Source organism: Onychomys torridus, chromosome 1 (assembly GCF_903995425.1).
Source record: "Onychomys torridus chromosome 1, mOncTor1.1, whole genome shotgun sequence".
In the NCBI taxonomy this organism is placed as follows: domain Eukaryota; kingdom Metazoa; phylum Chordata; class Mammalia; order Rodentia; family Cricetidae; genus Onychomys; species Onychomys torridus.
In genome coordinates, this window is record NC_050443.1 from 116,777,206 (window position 1) to 116,798,312 (window position 21,107).

General features: G+C 48.0%; 1 protein-coding gene across 16 annotated transcripts in view; it reads left to right on the forward strand.

The window, feature by feature from the left end:
- Positions 1-21,107, forward strand: part of Jakmip3 (Janus kinase and microtubule interacting protein 3) — a 109,528-nt gene that overhangs the window by 56,479 nt on the left and 31,942 nt on the right. For all 16 annotated transcript variants that reach the window (XM_036197680.1, XM_036197753.1, XM_036197671.1 and 13 more), the window contains exon 3: positions 11,039-11,536. In XM_036197680.1, the coding sequence (XP_036053573.1) occupies positions 11,039-11,536 (498 nt within the window). The remainder of the gene's footprint in view (positions 1-11,038; positions 11,537-21,107) is intronic.

Consider the following 21,107-nt stretch of genomic DNA (forward strand, 5'->3'; position numbering starts at 1 on the left):
TAGGAAGCACAGGCAGGATGTCTGAGCAGATTTAGCTTGTTTGTTCAGAACCTTTCCCTGTGCCAAAGGTGAGAGACACTTTCCTATGCTTTCTACTAGACGTGCCCCCCTCCCTCTTTTTTTGAGTGTTTATGTGGTGTACATGCATGTATGCACATGTGGGGCACACATGTAGGTGTGGGTATGTATGTATGCATGTGTGTTCACCTGCATATGTAGGACCAAGGTTGATACCAGTATTGTTCTCAGTTGCTCTTTAGATATTGAGGCAGGATCTCTCACATGACCCAGAGTTCACTGATGAGGTTAGTCTAGCTACCCAGCTTGCTCCTTGCTCCAGGGGTCTTCTGTAATCCAAGCAGTAGGATTGTGAGTGGATAGCCATGCTTGCCCCACATTCATGTGCAACCTCTGGTCCTCTGGTTTTTCTAGCAGCGCTGAACTTCCTGAGTCATCCTGCAGCCTGTCTCCTAGAAAGCTGACACTTTGCCTCCCACAGATCCAAAACCCTCCTAGAGCTGACCTTTGTGCCTCATGCAAGTAGTAACTGAGTCTTTCATATGAACATGGAATAGCCCTGGCACCACATATTTACTTATTTTTGTAAAATTATTTGTTTTATTTTGGGGAGGTTGTAACATAATTACATAATTCTCCTTCCTTTTCTTCCATCCACATATTTATTTTTAAAGACTATAACAAAGAGCATGGAGGACACCCATATATGATCTCAGCACTTGGGATGGGGAGGCAGGAAGATGGCAAGTTCCAGGCCAGCCTACAACGCCTAGCAAGATCCTGGTGATAAAGAAAGTAATGGCCTTCCACTCTGCACTACAGCACATGTTTAGAGCCAGCAGAAGACACTTGTGTGTGAGTCCATGCAGGGGCAGCACTGTGGACGGCATCCTTTGCCCTCCCGAGTTAATGCCCCGGGTCATGTGACTCTGCAGTCCTGCTTTGCTTGGACAGCACAGTAGTGACCTAGGCTTGAGCCTGGTCCTCTGTTTTTCTCTGTTTATCTTCTTGTCTCTGGCATTACTGCAAGGAAGATGCGTCTAGATTAGCTGCCATTCCCAAGAGAAGTGCCATTATGTCACCAGCTGCACCAGCCCCGTCATTGTGAGCCGGGGGTCTGTTTTCCCCATGTCTGTCTAAGGCTGCTTCAGTTCCTAATTCTTCCAAGGCAGGACTTGATTCTGTAGTGAGCATGTTCTTGTTTTGCTCTTTTTCTTAAAAGCTACATTAGGGAGTTTTGAGTCTTTGTATTTCCATACGAATCTTAGAATATGCTTGTTAATTTCTGCTTTCTTAGCACCCCTGTGGCTTGAGTTGTATTGAATTTAGAGGTCGTTTTGGGGCAAGCTGACTTCTTCATAATATTGAGCATTCAGATTTATGAACAGAACTGAATCTATTTAGCCCTTTTGAATTTCTAACAGGCGGTAGCTCAGAGGTCCTAACTGTATTTCTTAGCATGTGTTCACAGGCATTTGATCACCTAATATATGACACCTCCTAACATTTTAATTCCTAATGACACAGAAATTTAGTTGATTTGTCCACAGTTGAACTTCTTGTGTCTCTTCACATTCATTCAACCAATCTGTAAAAACACACATTTTGTCAGGATGTGGGAGAACCACAAGCCAGTGAGGGGGCATGCCCCTAGTGAGAGGACATGCCTTGGCAAGCAGGTGTGCAAAAACATTAACAGTGGTGTTCCAACCCAATAGGTAGTTCTTAGACACACCACATGCCAATCTGTTCAAATTAGAACCATCAGCTAATCACAGAACAGAGCTCTGAATCATCCTACAGCCTAGTTGGGGATGCTCTGGGACTGTTCTGATGAGCAGAGGTCATCTAAGGACACATACGCACACACATGCACATGGGTGACCAGAGAGACAGCTGAATTCCTCCCCCAACTAATGGCCAGATGGAGGCCTCAGCAAAAGCCACTTATCATTCCTGTTGTTCATTTGGGCCTTCCCGGGGCAAAGCTTTGCATGGCAGTTCTTTTTTATTATCTTCCAACCATCTCTGTTAAGATTAACATGGACCGACCATGGGCACAGACATGGCAGATGGGTTCAAGTGTATGTGTTCTGTTTGGTGTTTGTTCTTATAAAAGAATCAGTCGTCAGAGAGTTGATTGGTAAAGATGACCTTAGATTCTAGAGCACTCATAATTAAAGGCTTGCAGACTATTTTCATAAAAATATTCAGAGAACTATCCTTTCCAGCAAAAATGTGGCCAATTAAGCATCACTTTTGAGCTAAGGGGTAGGCTCGTATCCTGTCACCTGTCTGATTTAAAACCTCAAAACCTTCGCACTGTCTGCAGGTCCCGGCAGTATTGTTAACTATTATTTGAGAGCTGTAAACACTCTTGTAGCATGAACACAGATGGCTGTTGCATCTATAGACAGCTGGGCTAGAAGCCCCTGCAGCATGAGATATGGATTCCTGGGGGTATGGCACCCAAGCGGGTCCCAGCACCATGTCTGACACGGGACCCCTGCAGCTTGCGCTGCACTTCTAGCTCAGGTATCTCTGTTCTGAACAGCATCTTGCCAAGCCTTCCAGTGTGCTGCCTCTCAAGTCCATGTAGAAGTTTGCTGCTTGAACTATGTACTGCTTAGGAGACATTTATTTTTATGTGTCTGAGTGTTTTACTGGCATACACATATGTGCACCGTGTACATGTAGTTCCCACAGAGGTCAAAATAGGGTGTCAGATACCCCCGAGCTAAAGTTATAGATGGTTTGTGAGCCACCATATGGGTACTGGGAATTGAACATGGGTCCTCTGGAAGATTAGCTAGTTCTTTTAACCACTGAACCATCTCTCCAGCCCCTTAAGGAGACCTTTCTCAAGCGAGCGAGCTGCAGCCTCCCCTTCCATCTAAAAGGGAGCCTGATGTGTCTTAGTCCATCCACAGTATGAGGCAGAGGCAGGTAGCTGACAGCTGATGAAGCCAGAAGCCATGGGCCATACTTGTGTTCTGAGAGGTGCCTGGCTACTTCCTTACCTTTGGTGGGGAGGGACAGCATTTTCTCCCAAAACTGTAAGTCTCAGGGAGTCAAACTGAACCACTGACCTACAGTCCCTGAATTCTAATCTGGGAGGATCAATGAGCAAGAATTGGTAGGAAATGGCTAAACTGGACAGTAGGTGAGAGAATTGTTTTAAGCAGATATGAGTACCCACTATGAAGCTACCATTTAATTTTTTTTTCCCATACAAGGTAGATAATCAGGTTAGAGAGTCCAGAAACTGACTTGAGTTGCATCTAGTGGCTGCTTTTGCAAACAGAGAGGCAGGAGAGAAGCAATGTAGTGGTCATGTCTGGTGCATGATTTCACAGTCTCAACGAGGGTTTGGCTTCTATAATTGGCTGAGGCTCAATCACTTGGCTACAAGAGACAGCTCATGTTACATTGCAGTCTGCTGGATCATCCAGCTGGGCCAAAGTTCACTACATACAGAGGTCCCTTTGGACCAAATTCTCTGTTTAAGGGTTCTGTGGTGATTGTGTTATTGTGTGTTTGTAGTGTCACAGCCTTCAGTATCTGTAAGCAGAAGAAAACCCTATGGATGGACCTGGAGATATGCTCAGTGGTTAAGAGTACTTACTGCTCTTGCACGGGACCAGGGTTTGGTTTTCAGCACCCATGTCACATGGCTCAGAACTGCCTGTAACTCCAGCTCCAGGAATCTAGTGCTTTCTTCTGGCATCTGCAAGTACTCACAAACAGGCACATATACATAAATCCAAATAAAATATGTTTTAAAACATGGAAACATGGGAGATGGTGTACAAGTTCAACAGTAAGAGAACTGGCTCGAAAACATGATGAACGGAAATCTTTTGGTTTCTAAAATGAAGGTAATTTTCAAGATTTTTTTTTTTTTTTTGGTTTTTGAGACAGGGTTTCTCTGTGAAATAGTCCTGGCTGTCCTGGAACTTGCTTTGTAGACCAGGCTGGCCTCAAACTCACAAAGATCCGCCTGCCTCTACCTCCTGAGTGCTGGGATTAATGGCGTGGCCACCACCGCCAGGCTCAGTGAACGTTTTGAGTAGGGAAGAGGGAAAGGAAAGTACACAGTGAAGCATCACTGGTGCTTACGTCTGAGAAGTGGAATTTAGGAACGTTTATTATGAGATATGGAGGGGCTGTGACCCTCCTGACAAGCTGTGTTCCTAGCCTTCCTACCACCCCTCAGCTGCCACCCAGCCGCTGGGGCCTTGCAGTTTACTCCCGAGAAGAGAAGCGGTGAGGAACATGGTGGTTGTCTCCCTGGAGATGAGCTGATTTCCTAAGCAGTTGTGCTGGGATGCTGAGCTGACCTGAGGCGGGGTGGGGGTGGGGGGGGGGGGGGGGGGATGGTGAGAAAATGAGCAGCATCGGACACATGGAGAAAGGTGGTCATGCGTATAAAGCACCAAGGGAAGCTAGCAGGCTCCACTACCAGGGAAGGGACTTTCCACCGTGGGAGCCAAGCATCTTTCAAATGGGATTTTTAAAAAAGTAGATATGGTAGTAGCTGCCAGTAGTACTGATACCCAGGAAGCTGAGGCAGGAGGCTAGCCTGGGCTACCTGGGTGAGACTCTACCTCAAAATTATATGTGTGTGTATGCATAATGTATGTATGAATAGAAATTATATACACACACATATGTAAAATATAAAAAACAAGGGCTGTGTGAGCAGTGGGAATACCCCTCCAGTTTCCCAGCCCACACCAGAGAGCCATGAGGACAAAGGACTCCAGAAATGGCAGGTGAGGCGTTCAACCCTGTGGAGCTGGTCATTTGTAAATTTTCCAGTTACTCTTGCCCCACCCCCATCCCTGGAGTGTACTAAGGAGGTGGTTTCTTTCGTGGCTTACAGCAGCTGCCACACTGGAGAAGTAAGGGAGAAAATTCCAGAGCACACTGTGAGGTGCAGGACACAGCTCTCTAGGGGAAATGCTGGGCTGGGGGTGAGAGTGGGATGTTTTCAAATGTCAATTGCCACTGGAGAATCCCAGGTGTCGTGCAGTTGCTGCAGGAAGAGAAAATGAACAAGACACAGAGAAATGCCCCTGCAGATGGTAAAAGCACATCACAGAAACCCACTCTCACGCAGAAGAAGCCATGAAGGTTATTTACAATGGACCTGAAAGACATTCACAATCCTGGGTAAGACAAGTTAGAAAAACGCATAACTGATGTGTCAGGACTCATGAACTAGAAATGAAAATTTACAAGTACAGATCTAGAAGGAGACTGGGCATATAAACCCAACAAATAATGCTTTATGAGGAATTGAAGGAGAGACTGAGAGAATCTATAAACAAAGTGGAAAAAAAAGCTTAAAAGAATAGGTAAATATTGAACATAAACAAAGTCACTTTACTTTGTAGGACAGTAAGGGTCCCTGAAGATGATAGGGACATAAAAACAGAACATAGAAACCTGACACTTAAGAAAAACGTGGCTGTGTTTCAAAAGGAGGCAAGGGGCTCCTGAGAAGGCTCAGAGAATAAGAGCACTTGCCACCGAGACTGGCAGCCTTGTTTGGTCCCCAGACCCACATGGTGGAAAGACAGAAGCCGTTCCTACCAATTGTCATTGCAATTCACACTTCACTTGCAGCGTAGCATGTGCCTCCTGCCCACATAGAAAGTAAGTAAGTAAATAAATGTAATTTAAAAATTTTTTTTGTATGTGCATGTGTTTGTATGAGTTTATATGTACCACATACAAACAAGAGCCAGTGGAGACCAGAAGAAGGTTCTGAATTCTCCTGGAACTGGAGTCAACATAGATGCTAGGACTCCAACCTGGGTCTTCTGCAAGGGTAGTGAGTTTTCAAGGAAATTTTTTTCTTTCTTTCTTTTTTTGTTTTGTTTTTCAAGACAGGGTTTCTCTGTGTAGTTTTGGTGCCTGTCCTAGATCTTGCTCTGTAGACCAGGCTGGCGATGAACTCAGAGATCCACCTGGCTCTGCCTCCCCAATGCTGGGATTAAAGGTGTGTGCCGCCACCGCTGCTGCCGCCACCACCACCACCACCACCACCACCCCCCAGCTAGAAGGAAACTTCGTTTTGAAAGAGCATACATGAAATCAAGACCCAGACCAGCAATCCCAGAGTGTGCTCTAGTAACATGAAAGAAACCACAGGTGCCAATGTACACTGCACATGAAGCAGAGGAGGCTACACGGCAACTGGGGGACAGCAGAGAACAGCTATGAATGGAGAGCAGTGTGAGCAGACGCTGATGGGTTTGTGTCTGGTGAAGCCTGCATCCAGCCGCAGAGCGGACATCATGCAAGAACTCAGCTGACATCGTTTCTATGGCTGCTGCTAAGGACTCTTCAGACTCTGAAGTGGACAGGGACACCAGCTGGGCTATGGACATGGAACCCAGAGCCCCTCTGTGAATTAGACCCCAGTGAAGGCATAGATGCCACCTGTGACTTGTGCTTAGGGCAGCCTGCCAGGCTTGACATGTCTAAATCCATTGGGAATTATGAAGTATTTTGAGATTTATAAAGTACTTTGGATTCCTCAGGGGGAAAAATAAAAGTATGAAGAGAGAGTGTAGAATGGCTATGGAGCCGGCCATGCAGTGAGAGTGCAGCCACCATAGAAAGTGCAAGAACACCAGCCGTTCATGGTTACCACACCCAGGGGTGTCAGTATCAAAACTACCGAGTCCTGAAACAACTGTCTATATAACATGGGCATGGGGAACGAGTGATTTCAGTACTTCCTGATTCCTTGAGGACGAAAGTGTGAAAGAACAGAGAGTCAGCTGTGGGCGGGGGAGGGGAAGGCGGCTAGGCAGAGTCTCTGTGGTCCTGACTTGGAACTTAAACTTGAAAGATGTGTGTGCATATGATATTAATACGTACACACATACATCCATCAGTAACCTATCCAGATTGAGGAATGAGCAATCCTAGGGCATGGCTGAGACCTTGAAATATCACTTTCTTTTTAAAATGAAAAGCAGTCAGAGCAACTAGAGATAAGCAAAACAAACCTGGACTGCACCACATCCCACAGTTTGGGAAACAACTTGGGTCTCAACAAGAGGATTCAAGAGCCTCCTGAAGAGGCATTCACCGGCCCCAAATGGGACCAACACTCCAAGCCTTGCTGAAGATGAGATTTGCGAAGAACTGAGGCCCATCAAGGATGCTTGAATCCATACGCTCCCCGGGAAACAGTTAGTACTCCGTGGTTGGCAGGGAGCCAGTTTATTATCTCACAACTGAGTAATTAGAAGGAAGAATCAATTATTTATCTTGCTTTTCCACCACAACCAAACAGCAGCTGAAGGAAGCTCCCCCCCTCCCACCCCTCCAACCCCAACTGAAGCAGCCTCCCTCCCTTCCATTGCATGGTTTGGAAATGCTAACAGGCCAGTAGCAGCAGGAGGAAATGAAAAGCCATGCATGAGAATCCAGGGGCAGACCCTGCCCCTCTGGCCCTGGCAGGCATAGGTGGCTGCCCTATGTCTGAGAAGGCTGCAGCGTTTCTCACAGCAGCCAACACCCCAGTGCCAGTCTCTGCCAGCTGCAGGCTTTTGTGAGTGTCAAGTGGTTGTGATGATCAATCTTGATTATGAATCTGGCTAGATGGAGAGACACGTGCATCGGTAAAGCACACCTCTGGGCATGTCTGTGAGGGTGTCCAGAGCCAGGTGGCATGAGGAACAGCAGCTAAGAAGACAAGAACCACTCTAAATGTGGATGGCATTTCCCAGCAGTCTTTGTGGGGTGGAGCAGAGAAACGAAAGTGGAAGGCAGAAGTTGGCCAGCATCGGCTTCTGTCCACCATGAGGCCGTTGACTTTGCTTCCCCACCTGTCTCTCCCCAGCTGTGATGCTCTTCCTCCATGCACACAGGCCTAGAAGCAGGGGAGCCAAGTGACCATGGGCTGAAACCCCCTGACACTGTGAGCCAAGGTCATCTGTCCTCCGCCAGCATGTTTGTCTTTATCCTGCTTTCCAGAATTCCAGGAGAGCTAGTTACCTTTCGTATTGAGCCTTGAAGTTGACTAGTGGCATTTCTCCAGGGCACAAAGGAGTCTCCCAGGATTCTCCAGAGCCTAACTTCTGCCCAGCTTCCATGGCTGTCCTGGGATGGGGGTTATACTCTGTCACATGCTTTGTTGGAAGCTAGTGGCCCAGCCTAGACACTGTGGGTGCTTTGGGAGGGGCAGGAGAGGAGAGGGCTTCTGGTGGTTGGCTGGATGTTAGCCAAGCCTTCCACACATGGGGCAAGTCTCAGGCCCTGGACAGAAGTTACCTCCCTATCTCCAGCAGCTTAAAGGTGGGGTAGAGATTCACCCCACTTTGTGTTGTTCGGCTCACACTGTTCTCCACTCTCTGTAATCTACTCTGTGACACAGGATGCACTCATCTTTTCTCTGCTCATTCCCACTAGGATGTTTCACAAGGTCTGAATATGTATCTGCTGAGAGAACAGAGCCAGGCTCTGGGCCATAGATTCTGGTGTTGGTTCTGGCCTACCAAGTCCCACTCAGGACTCAATGCACCCTCAGGGCCTAGCCTTCAGGAGAAATTAACTATCCCTGCCCCACTTAGCCATTCATTCTTCCTTCCTTTAAACACATAGAATGTTGTGGAATCATCCAAAGGATCCATGGAAGAAGCAAAGGACTTTCTTCAAATAATTCAGAAGCACTATGTGGTAGTTCATGCCTGTAATCTGTAGGCTGAAGCAGGAAGATTTCTGTGAATTCAAGGCTAGCTTGGACCGCATAGTGTTAGCTCGGGGCCAACCTCAGCTACAATGTGAGACCTTGTCTCAAAAAACTGAAAGCAAACAAACCCCAACTTTTTCTTTTCTTATCTCTGGGGTTCAGTTGAAACTGGAAAAGGAGGAAATGCACATTAAATGGGGGTACAGGTGCCTGCTGGATCTAGCTTCCAGTAATGGTCTGTTTGGCAAAGCAGATGTCCATACTGCTGGATGGCTGCCTACTGTCCAGTGTGTGGGAGGGACAGTCAGAGGCATGCTGAGCCATAAGAGGACAATAGGGCCACCAGCCCTGGTGCCAGCTGTGTGAGTCAGTGTCACACACCTGTCCTATGGGGAAGCAGCAGCAAAAAGACCCTGAAAGTTGCCTCTGGTTGGGGAGGGAGGAAGGTCGGCCTCAGAAGCAAATAAATCAAGAACAGTTTGGACCTTAACTGTCCCCAAAGACCCTTGTATTAAAGGTTTTGTCCAGAGATTGTGTAAGTTGGAGGAGCCTTTTAAGTAGGCTACAGCTGGGGAGAGAGCTCAGTAGGGAAACGCTTGCTGGGCAAGCATGAGGACCTTAGGTATACTTGGAGCTGGAGTGGGCAGCTTGGCTGATGTTTAGGGGTGGTGGGTAAGGAAAATGAGAGCCTAGAAAATGGATGGCTCCAGCAAGATTCTCCCCAAGGAATATCAGAAGAAGTAGAAGACGGGGTGGCGTGCAAGGATTCAATAGATGCCAGCACAGGAAGGACTCACTCACTATGGACTCCCAGTTGGCTGCTGTGGGAAAGGGCTATGTGGGAAATATCAGTCATTTTCTGAACTGATGGCGCCCACTATGGGAACGAGAGCGTTGAAGGCAATCAAGACCTGAGGAGGCCAGTTTGAACAAATTCAGCATAGAGTGACTGTTTTAGGGTCCTGGCCGGAAGCAGGCAGCTCCCCAGGTGTGTCTTTGAGATTCGTAGAGGCACTGTTTTCCAGGAGCAGGTATGAGGACTATATACACCTACTGTGAGCAGTAAATTGATCAGAACAGTAGCAGCCTAAGAGAGGGGTGTTTTTCCAACAGAAGTAGGCTGCTCTTTCCTCTGGCAGTGGGATGCAAGGGGCTGTGACACCCGTAGCCTGCTGGGTCACTATTGGCTGATCCCCTGGACGGCCTTAGAAAGCCAAGATAGCCTTTGGGCACAAAGCAGGCTTCAGATCCTTCTGGGTGCAGGTGATGGGGTGTTAGCCCTCAGTGTCACCAAGTAAATTGGCCCTTGGAGACCTGAGAGTCAGGACCAGAGAGAAAAAGAGTGTTTGGGGACCTGTGTATGTGAGTGCATGGAGCCTTGGGAAGCAACAGGAAAGGAAAAGGGTTGGTTGGGCTGTGGGTCCTCTCTAAAGTGAGTGGCCAGAGAGGCATAGGCTACAGAGCTAGGGCAGTTCTTGATGTGGGAGCAGCCAAGAGGGGCCTGTAGGTCTCACGGAGGGATGCAAAGTCAAATGCTGCCAGGAGGACAGACCACTGTGGACTCCACACTGTGGGGCTTTGTGGCTTCGTCTGCTCATCAGGGAGAACAGGAGCCCTGCATGGGTGAAGACAGAAGATGAGCTCCGTAGATCACAAGGGAGCTTTTGGGTCCTCCAGCTATGGGACAGATGGGGCACATGGAAATTTTAGCCATTACCCATTATATATCTATTATATAGTACTTGCTATGGTCAGGTGACCACCCAATCAGAGCCCCAAAACATCTGGATGAATAGGAAGCACATGGTCACATTGTTTCCAAAACCTAGACATGAGTGTCATCTAGAGAGACAGCCTGGCTGCTAAGAGGCTTCCCCATTTGCCATTGAAGGTAAGTAAGTACAGCAGGTTCATTATGCGTCTGCAGAGTGTTAATAGGAACTGGCTTGAAGGCTCTGCACAGACACAGACCTGCCAGTGCCCCTCCACTGCTTCTGTGGGGCAGTGTCTATTGAGAAGCTCTCCTTCTTCTCCTGCTCAGCTTCCTTTTAGAAGGACCCGGAGCAGATTTCCATGGACAGAGAGTGTCCATGGCCACCTTTCCTGGTACAGTGCAGGGCCATGTATGCTGCTGACCATTCCCTCCACTGAGCAGGGTGACTGCTGTTTTAATTGCCAGCTAAAAGCACATTTGGAAGTCAGGTAACTCCTAAGTTTGCAGGAAAGCAACCTTTTAACTATGCAGGCCAGTTTGTGCCATTGCAGGTGTTCAGGGCTCCAGCAACCTACCTCTCACCTATCTTCCAGGTCAGCAAAGTGGAGCGGGAGAAGAGCCAGGAGCTGAAGCAGGTGCGTGAACACGAGCAACGCAAACACGCGGTCCTGGTCACCGAGCTCAAGACCAAGCTGCACGAGGAGAAGATGAAGGAGCTGCAGGCGGTGAGGGAGGCACTGTTGCGGCAGCATGAAGCCGAGCTGCTGAGAGTCATCAAGATTAAGGACAATGAGAACCAGAGGCTGCAGGCGCTGCTCAACACCCTACGGGATGGTGCGCCCGACAAGGTGAAGACCGTGCTCCTGTGTGAGGCTAAGGAGGAGGCCAAGAAGGGGTTTGAGGTGGAGAAGGTCAAGATGCAGCAAGAGATCTCAGAGCTCAAGGGGGCCAAAAAGCAGGTGGAGGAGGCCCTGACGATGGTCATCCAGGCCGACAAGATCAAGGCCGCCGAGATCAGGAGCGTCTACCATCTGCACCAAGAAGAAATCGTCCGCATCAAGAAGGAGTGTGAGCGTGAGATCCGCAGGCTGGTACGTGGCTGGTGGGCAGGTGGGAAGGTGGGCAGCAGGGCACAGCTCTGGTCCCTCACCAGCCCATTTTCTCCACTCACTTACCTCACACCCTCCCTATTAGTTCTGAGGACTTCCCAGGTGCAGGAGTACAGAGCCAGGTACCCCACAGGTAGGCAAGACCCCATCTGCCCCTCCATCATGGACAGCAGTGCTTCCTGATCCCCACTTAGAATAGGAAATTTTCAAATCAGAATTCCTGTCCTCCCCCCAGGGGCAGTGGAGGAGTCCCAGGTTAAGCTAGAAGCCAGGTGAGGCTCACACACTGATGGCAGGAGGATTCTGATTTGCTGGACAGATCAAGAGGGGAGAGACTGAGAGGTCTCCATGCTAGTGAGGTGCCTGGGGCAGCTTTGAGATTCCTGTGCCATGTGTACCTCTAGGAAGACATTGTCCTAGGCCTGACCCTGTGAGATGGCCAGGTATGCTCAATGTCTGGAAGTGTCTGTGTATTCTAGGAAGCCCACAGACCAGGCATCCTGTGGCAAGAACTGGTCCAGCCAACGTTCTCAGGCCCACTACCAACAAGAAGAGAACATCTAGGAGTTATGGGGAATGGGTTAGGTGTGACTCCTATTTCTCGGGGATTTGGGGAAAATTGGAGTTCTACCTTAGAGGCACACACACTTTACCTCATCTTGTGCTTCATCAGGACAGTACTAGTTACTTCTCTACTGATGTCATAAGACACCATGACCAAGAGAAATTATAAAAGAAAGGGTTTATTTGAGCTGACAGTTGCAGGGGAATAATAGTCCATGGTGACATAGTGGAGGTAGCCGGTGATAGGCCTGGAGCAGCAGCTGGAAGCTTACACTTCAAGCCACAAGCAGGAGACAGACAGAGTGTCCTGGAGATGGTGGGAGGCTTTTGAAATTTCAAGCCTGCCTCCAGTGACACACCTCCTCCAACCAGGCCACACCTCCTAATCCTTCCCAAACAGCCACTAACTGGGGAATTAACCATTCAAATACCAGAGACTTATGCAGGACATCTCATTCAAATCACCAAAAGTATCCAAGTATCCTAGGCATTGAGGCACTCCGTAATAGGATGAGCCATCTTTCTAGTTTGGGTACCCAGGGAGTCATCCTTCCTCCACTTCCCTGGGTTTCTGGTGTTCAGAGACATGCTTTCAGCTACACCACTTCATGGAATTTCAGGAGCTAGCAGCAATTTTCTGGACACCACTAGAAAGAAGAATTTGGGGACTATGTAGGAGACATGACTTTACCATGATGAACACAGGGTGCCCTATTCCTAACCTGGAAGCCCAGCCCCTTTCCAGAATGGTCCCTACTCTAATACCCCTACCCCCTCTCTATCTGTCCAGAACCATATGCTGTCATTGCCTTTTGTAACCCCAAGATGTGGCCTGAGATCCCACATAATATGACATCCCATAGTGGGACTCTGCCCTAGCCTGTCTATCTGGGGAAGTGAGGAAGCTGCCCTCAGGCCTCTGGGAAAGCTCACTCTGCCTGCTCCATTTGCCCTTTCCTTTGTCCTGCTTGGAGACCGTGCCCCAATGTCCATAGCAGAGGAAGGCCACCTTACTTCTCCACAAAGCTTGTAAGAAAATAATTGTGTTCCATAATCCCCTTCCACTCTGGGTTGGGTCCCTAGAGGCAAATACCTGTGACTCCTCCAGCTGGTGGCCCTAGACTTTACCCCAGACTGTCACAGTATGTATGAGCTGTTTCTCCACTTCGGTCTATGCCTCCTTCTCTCTCCTGCACGCGCCTCCCTCCCAAAGTGCTGCCCAGTGTTGCTTCTAGCCCTGCTTCACCCTAGCGTCCTGGGTACATCTCAGCAGGAAACAGATGTGCATCCTCTGAGAAGCCCCTGAGGAAAGTGGCAGGAGGATGATGAGAATAGTCCCAGGTAGGATGAGTCATCACTGGGTGTGGCCCCCAGGGCTCCAGATCCAGAGGGCAGGGCAGCACTCAGCACAGGGGCAAGACTCAGCCAGCTACTGTCAACTCCCAACCCAACAGGGAGCACGTGTCCAGACCACTCACCTCCCACTGACCCATAGACCAGACACGAGCATGGAGGAACGGGTGGGACCATTGCAGGAGCCAGCTCCCCCATCCAGAGTAGGGATTGAGTCAAAGGCCTCACATATGCTAGGCAAACACTTACTGAGCCACATTCCCCAGCCCTCCACCTTTTGGGTTACAGAGCCTGACAGGAAGGTCGAGAGAAGATCCAGGGGGCAGAGAGAGCATCCAGGGTGCAGCTATGTCTTGGATGAGGGAAGGCTATACAGTTCCATTCTCACTGCTGAGATTTACACACCTGTGGCTCACACAGTGAGTCAGGGTCCATCCCATTATATCATGTAGCTCACACATCTGTATGTATTCCTTTGAGTTATTTCTTTGTTTGCTTAGTCTCCTAAGTGTCTATCACTAATGCATTTCCAGTAGAATGGTGAACCTCTCAATGTTGTCAAAATAGAATTTCAACCGTTTACCTTTGAGGTAAAGCCGTAAAGCACCGCCTCTCCTCCTGTCTCTATACCCAGCTAAACAGAGCACAACCCAACAATTCTGGACCTTTCTTCATTGCTCAAATACCCCGTCCTTTCTTCTTCCCTGTTCCCCACCAGCCCTGCCTTCTCCTTGAGCGTAGGACATCTCCAAAATGGCACTGAGCTGTATGGATAACATGGGCACTGCACCTGCTCATCTACAGCAGGCAGGTGGATGCTCTTTCTAACTGTCCTCCAGCTCGGGTAAAGACACTGTCAGGGTTCAAATCCTTTCTTGCCTCTCATCTCCCCTCCATTTCTGCTCAGCAGAAGTTGGGCCTTTGAGTTCACACTGAATTTATTATTTTTCTGCCAACCTTGGCTTTCCGTTCTATTTTCTAGAGAACATCCTCAACTTCCTTGTTTACTTCAATCATTCTAAGTGTGAAAGATTCTTGCTCTCTGAAGTAAATCCTTTGGCTCCCTCTCCCCCAGTCACCGATGTACCAGCAGCTCTTACTTACTGAGAACGGTCTACTATCGAAGACTCAGCTCCTTCATTGTCTGTGCTGCCACAAAGCCTCTCCCCACCTGTCTTACCCCAACTGGGGAAATACATGGTGCGTGTGTGTGTGTATGCACGTGTGTGTGTATGCACGTGTGTGTGTGTGTGTGTGTGTGTGTGTGTGTGTGTGTGTGTAATGTGTAAGGGGTCTGATACTAAGGGCTCTAAAGTGAACTTTCAAAAATTACACAAGTGGGTGAGAGTGGTTTCTTCTTTTTTCTTTCTAAAGAATTCCAGTCACTTTAGTTGGGGAAAGAAAAACTAAAGACCTCAGGAAGGAAAGGAAAGATGAAACCTTTAATTGTAGGGGGAGTGACTTTGTATGTAAAATATCCTAATAAATGCACAAAAGTAGGACAGAAGATCTAGCTCAGTGGTGGAGTCCTTGCTTCACATGCTCCAGGTCCTGGGTTTGGTTTTATCCTCAGAATTGAATAGGAAACAAAATCCTATACAACTCAGATGTGCACCATACACAGGAAATGCCAGCAGTGTTCTACATGATTATCATTGTCTCCACAGAGCCATGAAATATCCAAGTTGAAGACACACACATGGTGTACCTCTCAACAATACTACACAGTCCCCAGGGGTCCTGGCATTCTAATGAAAGGACAGTCAGGAAATATTTTTGCCCGTCTCAAAGTCTCTCATGGTTTTTCCCTGTAGAATCCATATTTAGTCTAGAGAATATCCTTTACCTGTCCTTTTTTTTGAGCTGAGGATTGAACTCAGGGCCTTGCGCTTGCTAGGCAAGTGCTCTACCACTGAGCTAAATCCCCAACCCTATCTGTCATTTTAATGCTTGGAGATATACACATCCTATCAACAAGGTCAGTACTTCCCTCTTGAGACCATGTCCAGCAGTCCAAGAGTGCTATTTCTCATCCAATCCAGTCTAACACTGAAGGGCTTTGGTTTCTTTCCATCTGCTGCATTACTCACTGTCCCCACCAGGTGTCACTGTTGGAAACTCTTCATATTTTCATGCAGGGATAGGGGTTTTCTTCTGACCCTTGACTTCAGCTGCCCACACATAGCCATTGGAGGTACAGCTGGCCTCTTCCCTACTCCTGAATCCACCTTCAGCCACTGCTTCCAGACACCAGCCATGGATAAACTGTACAATTTGATGACACTGAAAAACAAAGAACAGGCTTGATCCTGTGCCCAGGAGGCAGGAGGTGCTGGAACAAGCCAGTGTTCCCTATGGGTCCAGAAACAAGGCCCAAGGCTCTGGGTGCAGGGCCACCTCTTCTTGTGACACTGGCCAATGGGGGCTTCTTGCTGATGGCACCTCAGGGCTGCCTGTATCATCTCACTCGGCCCCTAGTTTGAAAGAGGATACCCTGTTTTCTGAATCCTAATTGTGAATTTGGGCTGACTCTCCAGACTCCACAGTTCGGATGCACCTGAGGTGGGTGTCAGGCTTATAAACTAGATGCTGTGTACTTTAAATGTCTCTCTAGAAGGGCGGGGCCCAGGTGCTGTAGCTTGGGGAGAGAGGGTGAGAGCTCAGTATGGACAAAGAGCCTGAGGTATTTCTGAGGATACCAGAGACAGAAGCTGTCTGGAGCAGAAGCTGAGGCAGGGCAGAGCAAAAGGGGGTGGGGACGTCGCCCATAGGCGGGTTAACCCCGCGGGCTGAGGACAGGGCTGAGAGTGGCTCTTGATCAGAGAACTGTAAGGGCCCTTGAGTCGCAGTTCAGCGCCAGTCTGTCTGGGTGAACAGATGCTGGCTGGGCCTTTGACCTAGAGATGGAGCCATGGTCTCCCTCGGCCCAGCAGGCCAGAGAAATCTTGTCCCTAAGGCAGCAGACCAGCTCAGCTCACTCACATCTGGAGACATCATGAGCTCCACAAAGCAAGATAAGTTTGGGATTCTAGGGCCCTTCCCCATGGAGAAACTTTGGCTGCAGTCACATTTGAAAATGTTGAACTGTCTATGTTCTTTGCACTGTCTGGCCGAGACGCTGCCATTTCTTCACTGGGCACACTGGCTAGCATGGAGCCTTAGGCCAGTGCGGTGTGATAAAGACCACGAACTCCAGGTCAGGAGTAATGGTAGGGCTGAAGGAAGCAGCGGGCCTTGGGAGCTCTTCCCAGACTGATGTCATCCCTGCATGTGTCATCTAAGCTAGAGTATTTGAACAGGGGCCGTGGCCCCAAAGAGGGATGGCCCATTAATCAGTGGACAGGGCTACAGCTGGGGCTGCTGTGGGGGCACAAGTCTGGGAATCCTGCTGAAGTCTAGGCCCTGGGAACAGAACACAGTGGATCCATCCCCAGGTGTTCTGGGCTGGGGAAGGGAACTGAGAAGGTTCTGGGTTCATCTTAGAGCCACCAAAGCAGGTGCTATAATTTGAAGTTCTGTCTCTGCCCCGGCCAGTGGCATTGTCTGATGACAATTCAAGTCTGTTTGATGGAGTGCTTATAGTAGGTACCCAGCTGATCATTACATTCTGACCTGCAGGCAGGCTAAGCCACACCTGCCATCAGAGCCAGCAGAGTATTGACCCCAGGACCCTAAATTTTGGGCTAGAATGTGACCTAGTAGAACTCAGGAGCCTCAGAGAAAGACTGGTGGAGAAAAGGAAGCATGGCCAAGATGTCACCTATAGACATTCCAGACACATCTGGACAAGGCAGGGCAAGACTTGGGACAGCCAGGGCTTTGAGACTCCTATCTGAGTTCAACAGTCTTCTCACTTTTGCCCAGAAAGTTACAGCATGGGGAGTGAAGAGTCAGAACTGTCTGTCCACCTCTGTCGTGCATGGGAGTTCAAGACAGACAGACCCTCTCTGGTAATAGGTGGGTCCTGTATGGCTCCCTTGGTTTCATCTGTGCACACCCTACTCCGTGCAACTGGGTAAGCCATGCCCTGGTGGCTTCCTTGGTCAAACTTTCAGTAATGTCATAGTGAAGTGGAAGGGGTGGGGAATCTCATGCTTGAAGGTTCTGGGACATTCTGCATAGGCTCACTGTGATCTCAAATGGGGACGACTATCCACCTCACAGTCCTGCCTTCCTCAGAGCCTTCAGCCCATAATACTCCAAGGGCAGGACTGTGCTGAACACTGGAGCATTGCAGGGTTGCCATTGAGTCTGAGAGGGTTCTGTTGTGCAAGCACACAGCAGTTGCACACAGAGTGTATTTTATAAAATACAACCTTGGACTGTTATTCAAAACTCTATAAAATAGAGGAATTACAGACAAAAAGCAATTTCCTCTCCCTCATAAAAGTCAGTGGCTTACAGTAGCCCCTTCTGCCCAGCCATTAATGCCATTAGCTAATGTGATGTGCTAATATACAGCACTAATGAAAACCCTATAAAGAAAGCTATAAATGTGAGGCCAATCCCCAAAGCACCAAGTGCCTGGTGGAGGGCTGGGCCTGGCCTTACGTTTCCATGATTTTGTTTCACTGAGGACATGTGTCTCAGGGAGGTGGTCAGAAAAGCATAGAGGCCCTCTTCTTGGATGGAGCAGGGAGAGTCACTAGTTCTTTTGAAAACAATGCCACCAGATGCAACAGTAGCTTTCCCGAGTCCCTGAGCACTCACTCTCCAGCAATGCTTCAGGTTTTGCCAGAAGTCCACAAATTTAATTTAAGCCACCCCAGCCAGCTGCCAATCTCACAGCTGATTTGTCTAACTTCTGGGGAACATATCCCAGCAGCCACTGCTGTGCAAGATGAGGGAAGATCCCAGGGGCGAGGTCTTGGTCACAGATGTCTACCGAAGATGCTTATTTGGAATGTGCCTAGGCAAATCAAGAGCCTTTGAGAATGTCAGTGCATAGATAGACTGCACCCAGACATAGCTGGAGTTGAACGCTAGGCACCCACACTTGCTTTTCCACCCATCTTGCTTAGACTGAGGGATAACTGCTATGGAGGAAAGGCACAAATCCAGAGGACAGGGCAGTGGCTGCAGCTTGCAGCTGAGTGTAGCCATCATTGAAGTAAGGGAACTTAGTACCTGCAAACCCTTCCCAGAGATGCCCTTCCCACATTTGCTCTTGCTTCTCCCAACTTCCTGGAAACCACACCAGCATGTTCCCTGGCAATCTGACAGTGTGTTATCCATTCTTCTCTAAAGGAGTTCATGCTGAGGGGGGTGGGGATTTAGCTCAGTGGTAGAGTGCTTGCCTAGCAAGCACAAGGTCCAGGGTTCGATCCTCAGCTCCAAAAAAAAAAAAAAAAAAAAAAAAAAAAAAAGAGTTCATGCTGTTGCAAATATCCCATTCATGCTTTTGGGTGGCCTCACATACTACGTACTGGCTTCTCCTGCTATCCGTGTGGCCAAGGGAAGTGCTGGGCCATAGGAAGAGCCAGTGCCAACCTCAGAGCACTCAGTTGACCAGAGTAGGTGAACCCACTTCCTCCTTGCCCTCTGGGGGGCAGGGCTCCCTTCATTCTGCATTGGGACCACAGCCAGCACTGCAGCTCTGTCACAGCAGAGGGAACAACCTCCCCATCCTTGTGCCATTGACACATTGTCTTTTGTAAAGCACCTGTTCACATGCATTGGCTCTTTTAATCTGGAGGATGTTTTTCCTGCTTGATTTCCATAACTTCTCTCTATATTCTGGCTAGCACAGCAGTCTTCTCAATGTGGCTGCCCCAGACACCCCAGCAGCATCTGTGGATGAACATGACTCCTGATATCAAGGAGGTGCAAGTTGTCCATTCTTGTAATGTGCAGTTTGTGTCCTGCTTTAAAAACCCTTCATGCAAACATGCCTGTGCTGTCACCAGACAGGATGCTGTTTCGTTCTGTGGTCCACATGATATCTGCTCTTGTAAATGGTGTGAAGTGGTTTCTTGCTTGCTCTGTGAAGGTCTACCATTGTGGAACTAATTCTGGGACGTCTGCTTCCTCCCTTACCTGTAGTCTCATTCTAGCTCACATCACGTGTCCTTGCACCGTGGGTTGTTTTTGACCCTATGGAAATCTGTCTGCTTTTCTACCCTGTGTCTTTAGCATCTTAATCCTGTCACCGTGAAGCAGGTCTTGGCATCTCACCAAGTGTAAATTCTCCAGCTCTGCTCTTTATCTCCTATGATATCATCTTAATTTCCCTGTACCACTTAGATCAGTCAGTGCATCAGCTTCCACAGAAAAGTGTTTCTCTCTGCCTTTAGGAAGAGCTGGAGTCTGCTCTCCTGCAGTCTTTCTCTGATTTCTCTAAGCCTCGCTTCCTGTAGCTCTCTCTAGGTCTCGCCTTCTTTTGCTGGGTTTCTTTGTATTTGATATTTGGTGTTATTTGACTTGGCGTTGCTTTTTTTACATTTAAAAATCTCTTTTCTAATTTTTGCTGCTGATGCATAGAAATATCATTGTTTTTTTAACTGATTTTGAACCTTGCAGTCTTCACTCGGTAATTCTGATAGTCTCTGTGTAGATTAGCTTTGGATTTGCAATGCAGAGCCAGGCCTAATGGCACAGGCATATCATCCCTGCTACTCGGGAAACAAGAGAGGAAGGTTGTGACTTCAAGTCCTGCCTGGACAAGTTAGTAAGAATCTGACTCAAAATAAAGAGTGAAAGAAGATCAGAGTTATATCTAGATGGTAGGACATTTACCTGTATGTGCAAGGCCCTGGGTTTAACCCTCACTACCAAAGAAACCCCATGAATTTCATGCGTGTATTCATATTACCATGGATAAAGACTTCCTTTCCATTCTCATACCTCTGATGTCTATTCCTGTCTTAGAGCACTGGTTCAGATCACAAGTATAATTTTGAAGATTATTTCTGACTCCATCCTCTCCCTAATCTCAGGGTAAAGGCACCGGCCTGCACTTTATCACTGAGGATGCTGTCAGCTGCAGGGGGGTTAGTTAAGCCCTTGAGCAGAGTAGGAAACTCCCCGAGACTTACCATGAGTGGCTGTGGAACCTCACCTAGTGCTTACTCTGCATAAGCTCAGATGACGGTATGGGCTTTTTCCTTCTCTCATTGAGGGGAGAAATTGCATTCATTGCTTTGTAAATGCAAACTCAACGTGACATTCTTGGGATAAATCTTACTTGGCCATGATACATTGTTTGGTGTTTTTTATTGCTGCATTGAGGATTTCCTCCCACTTTATTATAGGATTCTTGCCAAGTTGTGCAATCTAAATTTGGCTGGTGTTATAAAACAATTTTTAGAAACATCTCCTTTTTTTTTTTCTATTCTCCTTATGAGCTTTTGAAGGGGTGGGCAGAATCTTGTTCTGTAGCCCAGGCTGGCCTTGAACTGCATGAGTGTATAGCCTCCTAAGTGCTGGAATTACAGGGGCACATCACCATCTATTTCTGCTTTGAGTTTCTTTTATTATTATTATTAGTAGTAGTAGTATATTTCTTCTTCCAGTGTTTAGACAAATTCACTAGTGAAGATCAATGGGACTACAATTTTCTTTGTGGAATATTTTCAAATTATGAATACAATTTATTTAATAAATAGAAACCTTTTCATATTTTCTACTTCTTGTGTCA